We start from the raw sequence: 1,384 nt of genomic DNA, 5'->3' as shown, positions 1-1,384 counted from the left end.
TGATTTTAACAAGGGCACATCAAAATAGAAAGAAATTATAGAATTTATAGAAATCATTTTATGTAGAACAATGCAATGGAGTCTTTTACTTTACTTTATATTGTAGACTGAAGACAAAAAATTTGGCTTCATCATACGAGGAATAAATCACATTTTAAAATATATTAAAATAGAAAGCAGTTGTTGTGAATATTTCACAGTAGTACCTCATCCTTTGTAAGTCACTTGGGATAAAATGTTTGGTAAGTGCATTGATATAAATGTATGAAAAAAAAAACCTTTACTTATGAGTTGACTTTTACAGCAGAAGTTTTTTTCTTCAGCAGTTTTGCTCTTTGGCTCGTCTGTAGATGAACTTCTTCACATTATTACGTATGAGTGGTGTGATTTTTCTCTCCTGACCTCTATGAACATCGTCAAAGAAGTTTTGATCATTACGCCAATAACATCATATCTTCTGTGTTTTGTTTTTTTCAGCCTATTCCCAGCACATGGAGAACCATATCAGCACCCAAAGCTATCTGAGTCAGCCGTTAACCCCCGCCACCCCATCTCGGTACTCTCCTATCTCAAAAGGCATGCTGGGAGATGATGAGATCACAAGGTGAGCCTTTGCCCTCCCCGTTTCTTTGTCTTCGTGATCGTGACATCCTGTTGCCATACTTTCAACATTCGATGGCTTTTGGTTCAGAGGTTGTCTGTGCAGTTCCTATGGTTCATTACGATTCCTTGACCTTGCGTAGTTAAAAGCTCACTCGTTTCGAATGAAAGTTGATACAGATCACCGCTTGCTTTTAAACGTTTTTTATGCAGTCGTATCCTTTGACCTCTCTCATTCTCATTACTTTTACTCTCATCGCATATTCAAGGGCTGTTTTTAGTTTTCCAGCGCGTCTTTTCTCCGTATCATCCTCCTGAATTTTAGAAGATAATGCTATGTAAGTTTCATTACATGTAGCTCGGTGTGAAGACAGCTCTATAATTTTGAATAGATACGAGGTTCAAAGAGAATAGCATTTCTTTACACACAAGATAAGCTGCCCAAGGTTAATGGAATTTTTAGTACATACTTTATATCTGCATAATGGTTCTGCCTTTTTGTACTACAAAAAATATTATATAGAACACTCATGCACAACTCTTCACATTAGTCTTGGGTGTTGCTAGTAGTTTGTCTGGCCTCATTCTGCTTTTCCTGCCCTTATGAAAGCCATATCAGGCTTCTGGGATGATTCGCTTTATTCCCCTTTACTATGATTCAAGATTTTTATTTTTTTTTAAGGCTAGCCATGCAAAGAACATTTTTGGAATTTCTCAAATTCAACTTTTAATTTTATCAAGCGTGCAAGTTGTACCTCGGCTGGCTTTTTTTTTTTTTTTTTTT

General features: G+C 36.2%; 1 protein-coding gene across 4 annotated transcripts in view; it reads left to right on the top strand.

The window, feature by feature from the left end:
* LOC122327746 (disks large homolog 1-like) overlaps positions 1-617 on the top strand; it is a 52,992-nt gene extending 52,375 nt beyond the window's left edge. For all 4 annotated transcript variants that reach the window (XM_043223331.1, XM_043223339.1, XM_043223344.1 and 1 more), the window contains one exon: positions 478-617. In XM_043223331.1, the coding sequence (XP_043079266.1) occupies positions 478-608 (131 nt within the window). In that variant the 3' untranslated portion in view covers positions 609-617. The remainder of the gene's footprint in view (positions 1-477) is intronic.
* Positions 618-1,384: the final 767 nt, after the last annotated feature.

The sequence above is a fragment of the Puntigrus tetrazona genome, chromosome 2, assembly GCF_018831695.1.
Source record: "Puntigrus tetrazona isolate hp1 chromosome 2, ASM1883169v1, whole genome shotgun sequence".
Lineage (NCBI taxonomy): Eukaryota > Metazoa > Chordata > Actinopteri > Cypriniformes > Cyprinidae > Puntigrus > Puntigrus tetrazona.
This window is presented reverse-complemented; position numbering and strand designations above follow the sequence as displayed.